Source organism: Lupinus angustifolius, unplaced genomic scaffold, assembly GCF_001865875.1.
Source record: "Lupinus angustifolius cultivar Tanjil unplaced genomic scaffold, LupAngTanjil_v1.0 Scaffold_867, whole genome shotgun sequence".
Classification (NCBI taxonomy): domain Eukaryota; kingdom Viridiplantae; phylum Streptophyta; class Magnoliopsida; order Fabales; family Fabaceae; genus Lupinus; species Lupinus angustifolius.
Window position 1 is genome coordinate 1 of NW_017728190.1, and position 4,330 is coordinate 4,330.

The window sequence follows — 4,330 nt, forward strand, 5'->3', positions numbered from 1 at the left end:
TATTGGTGCCAGTCTTGTAAAGCAGGTTGCAAATGCTACCAATGATGTGGCCGGTGATGGTAAGCCGTCCCTTGACTACTTTGTTAGTTACATTATGCTGGACAGCACAGTTCTGTGATTGTTGGAAATTGGTTTTGTTTTCATCTTAGAACATGGTATACAATATAAATGTCAAAAAAACCAAATACTGACATTTGGCATGTCGATATTATGCAATTATTTCGTTAGATTACTGTGACAAAATAGTGAAGGTGCTTTCAAATGTTTGACAGGAACCACATGTGCTACTGTCCTTACACAAGCAATATTCACCGAAGGCTGCAAGTCAGTTGCCGCTGGAATGAACGCAATGGACTTGAGGCGTGGTATTACTCTGGCTGTTGATGCCGTGGTAACGAACTTGAAAAGCAGGGCACGGATGATTAGCACATCCGAAGAAATAGCTCAGGTCTGTTCTGTCGATCAAACTTTGTCAGAGCCTCTATTGGCTTATTGCAGGAGACATCAATAATGACTCTGAATTTTAACTAACTTTTCTATCTTAAATTTCATTGGTAGGTTGGGACCATATCAGCTAATGGGGATAGAGAAATTGGTGAGTTAATTGCAAAAGCTATGGAGAAAGTTGGCAAAGAGGGAGTAATCACTATTGCAGTAAGTTTTTATTTGATCAGCATATGATATTTGTTTTCCCCCTTCAGCTTTACTTTCTTTGTGGCCAGAGGCGGTAGGGGTGGGTTTTGTTTGATATTACTATCTTATTAATGTAATGTTCCTTGAGGCTTCTTCTGAAGTATTATTCTCTTTCCCTGTTTCCTTTTATTTTTCATGCGTTATTCTAAGTTACATGTGCACTGTCCACTATGTAGTTGTTTCCTAGCCTTCCCTTTATGGCTTTATCCAAAACTCCAAAGTTATCATGCCTTTCTTCAGCTTCTGATACAGTATTGAATTATTTCAGGATGGTAAGACTTTGGACAATGAGTTGGAAGTCGTTGAAGGAATGAAGCTTGACAGGGGATACATATCTCCTTATTTCATAACAAACCAGAAGAACCAGAAATGTGTATGTTATCTCTTTTTCTATATAACACACAACTATAGAAAATTTTCCAAAGGATTTTATGAAATGTTGTGGTAATGAATCTCTCTTGTTTTTATTTATAATAATTAACAATGTTGTTTGTTGTGCCAATAGGAACTCGAGGATCCTCTCATTCTGATTCATGAGAAGAAAATTTCAAGTATACAATCTATAGTTAAAGTATTGGAGTTGGCTTTGAAGGTGAGTGTCTCATTCACTTTCTTTTGCACTTGACTTTTAAAATATTGATATTGACTGACACATACTTATCTCCAGAGACAAAGACCTTTATTGATTGTAGCCGAGGATGTGGAAAGTGATGCACTGGCAACTCTTATTCTAAATAAGCTCCGTGCAGGGATTAAGGTTTGTTTGGCCCACCTTTATTTTTAGGTGTCAGGTTCTATAAAATTTGGGTTACTGGTTTTGCTGATTTGATGTCATATCTGGTGCTTGGCTATAGGTCTGTGCTATTAAAGCCCCTGGATTTGGTGAAAACAGGAAATCAGGCCTCCAAGATCTTGCAGTTCTTACAGGAGGAGTTGTAAGTTTTCCGTTCTCTATATGGTTATTAGTACCTACTACATAGAAGCTTATCTTGTGAACATGTTAATGATACATTCCCTTTTTTAAATTAGCTTATCACTGAAGAGCTTGGCCTGAATCTTGAGAAAGTGGATTTGGATACACTTGGTACTTGCAAAAAGGTAAGCCTTTATCACATTTTATACCATTTGAATCAACTGTAGAATTTTGGTATACTTTGTTGGGTTAATGTTGATTTTCCTTGAGTAACAGCTTGTGCTTATGCTTGGAATAAGTTTTCATTGCATTCTTCGCTGTACTTGGTCTGATAAGATATAAGGTGGAATGCGGACAAGTAACTATGGTTGATATTCTTAATGCTTCAGGTAACAGTTTCTAAGGATGACACTGTCATTCTTGATGGAGCAGCTGACAAGAAAGCCCTTGAGGAAAGATGTGAGCAGGTAAGAATTGATTGCCTATTAGATTTGGTTTATCATGGTTCAATGACTGTTCCGGCTATTTAATGATGCATCTGAATTTTGATAAACAGATTAGGTCAGCAATTGAAAATAGCACTTCAGATTATGACAAGGAAAAGTTACAGGAAAGATTAGCCAAGCTTTCCGGGGGTGTTGCAGTGCTTAAGGTATGAATACTTAATCCCATCCTTGCTGTGAAGGGTTTTTCCTGGCTAAACACCCTGACAAGATTTTGCAATCACTAAATTAACATTTGAAACTGCCCTTCTGCAGATTGGAGGTGCCAGTGAGGCTGAAGTTGGCGAGAAGAAGGATAGAGTGACCGATGCCTTGAATGCAACAAAGGCGGCTGTAGAGGAGGGCATAGTACCAGGTAAATTTTCAACGCTGGCAGTTTTATAGTTATTTTTGCAACTCCAAATCAGGTCTAACTTTAATATGGTTTCACAGGTGGTGGTGTTGCTCTTCTCTATGCATCAAAAGAGTTGGACAAACTTCAAACTGCCAACTTTGATCAAAAGATTGGTGTTCAGATTATCCAAAATGCCTTGAAGGTAAGTGCTTTATGTAATGATTATGGACTGGATTCTAGTTTAGGACCCAAGATAGCTTAGTTGAATTGAAATATTGGCTGGTCACTCTTACACTACTTGATCCCGATTTTTTTTTGCAGACACCTGTTCACATAATTGCATCAAATGCGGGAGTTGAGGGTGCTGTTGTCGTTGGCAAACTATGGGAACAAGATAACCATGATCTTGGTTATGATGCAGCCAAAGGTCAGTTTTCCTTTTCTCTTTTCTTGTTTCTGTCTAATTTCCAAAGGTCTTCTTAAAGAGGTTAGAATATATCTTACCATTGACCGATCCGAAATCATATTTGTTTTTCTCTGGCTTCACATTCAGGTGAATATGTTGATATGGTTAAAGCTGGAATCATAGACCCATTGAAGGTGATTAGGACAGCCTTAGTCGATGCAGCCAGGTAAAAAAGTCAACAAATATTCAGTTATAAATTTAGTTAGTTTTATAATGCAGTTTATGCTTATGAGTTATTTTTGTGCAGTGTGTCATCTTTGATGACAACAACTGAAGCTGTTATTGCTGAACTTCCAAAGGATGAAAAATCTGCACCAGCTATTCCACAAGGCATGGGTGGAATGGGTGGCATGGATTTTTAATCAGATTGTAACTTTTGATAGGACTTTGAATACAGAGAGTGTTGCTGAACCCATTTATAGTGTTTTTGTTTCAATTGCTAATTGTTGTGAGTAGGCATCAATGAATCAGTGAGTAAGTGATTGATTGAAGATGTAGGAAAAGAAAATGCAACTTGCAATAATTCCAGTAGCAAGATGTTTGGAACAATGTTCAAGGAATTTGGGCATTGACATTTTAATTATGACTTTTGAAAATGAAAAGTTTCAATTTTATATATCAATTTCATCGAATTACATTTCAACTGAAAATTCTAAATCCTAATTTATATTTTCCCCAAAATAAAGAGTTTGAACGTTAACTTATACAAACATACAATTTTTACACATAATTATGTTAAGAAATAAATTTGTTTATTAGTCTTGAAATGATTATTTGAATGTATAATATAATTATTTCATTATTTATCTCTTCTAAAAATATATTTTATTTTATTTTTTGAATTTGATATGTTGTGGCCAAACAACGGAGTAGAGATCGGAATTGAACTTGAAATTCCAACTTCATGTTCTAATAATTCTGTATTCAATGCAAACATAGAGTTACAATTCTAAATTAATTGTAATATGGAATTGAAGTTCAAATTAAAATAGAATCCCAAAGTACAATTATAATGTCATGCGTCAAATGGTTTCACAGTTTGATTTATTTTCGCTAGTGTATTAAGATAGCTTAGTTATTAAAATAGGATGGACTCTCTAAGTTCTATTTTATATTTTGACAGAATTGAACAGGACGTGAGTTATAATGTGCAATTTGGGTTTCACCATAAGGAAACAGAACAAAATTGGCTGTGTAACTAATGGTAATATTTGGTATGCAAACACTATGAAATTGGAAGCTGTTATATTAAGGCTTAGAATCCATTTGGTATGATACAAAAAAGAGAATTCGTAGATTAAGTTTAATACAAGTTTAAGGAAGGTTTCAATCTTAAATTTAAGGGTGAAAACAAGTCAGGTTAGACTTTGCCTTAAACAGACCCAACCTATATCGAATATAGAAGTCTGGGTCTGACCTAT

The 4,330-nt window shown here is 35.5% G+C and overlaps 1 protein-coding gene across 1 annotated transcript; it reads left to right on the forward strand.

The window, feature by feature from the left end:
• Positions 1-4: 4 nt before the first annotated feature.
• On the forward strand, positions 5-3,493 carry LOC109341909 (chaperonin CPN60-2, mitochondrial-like; the record flags this gene model as incomplete). Its single annotated transcript, XM_019579880.1, has 15 exons — positions 5-59; positions 273-448; positions 559-654; positions 962-1,066; positions 1,199-1,285; positions 1,361-1,450; positions 1,548-1,628; positions 1,723-1,791; positions 1,996-2,073; positions 2,163-2,258; positions 2,365-2,464; positions 2,542-2,645; positions 2,765-2,870; positions 2,997-3,075; positions 3,157-3,493. Coding segments are annotated over 15 exons (1,437 nt in total), but the record flags the coding sequence as incomplete, so codon positions are not given.
• Between the last annotated feature and the right edge of the window lie 837 nt (positions 3,494-4,330).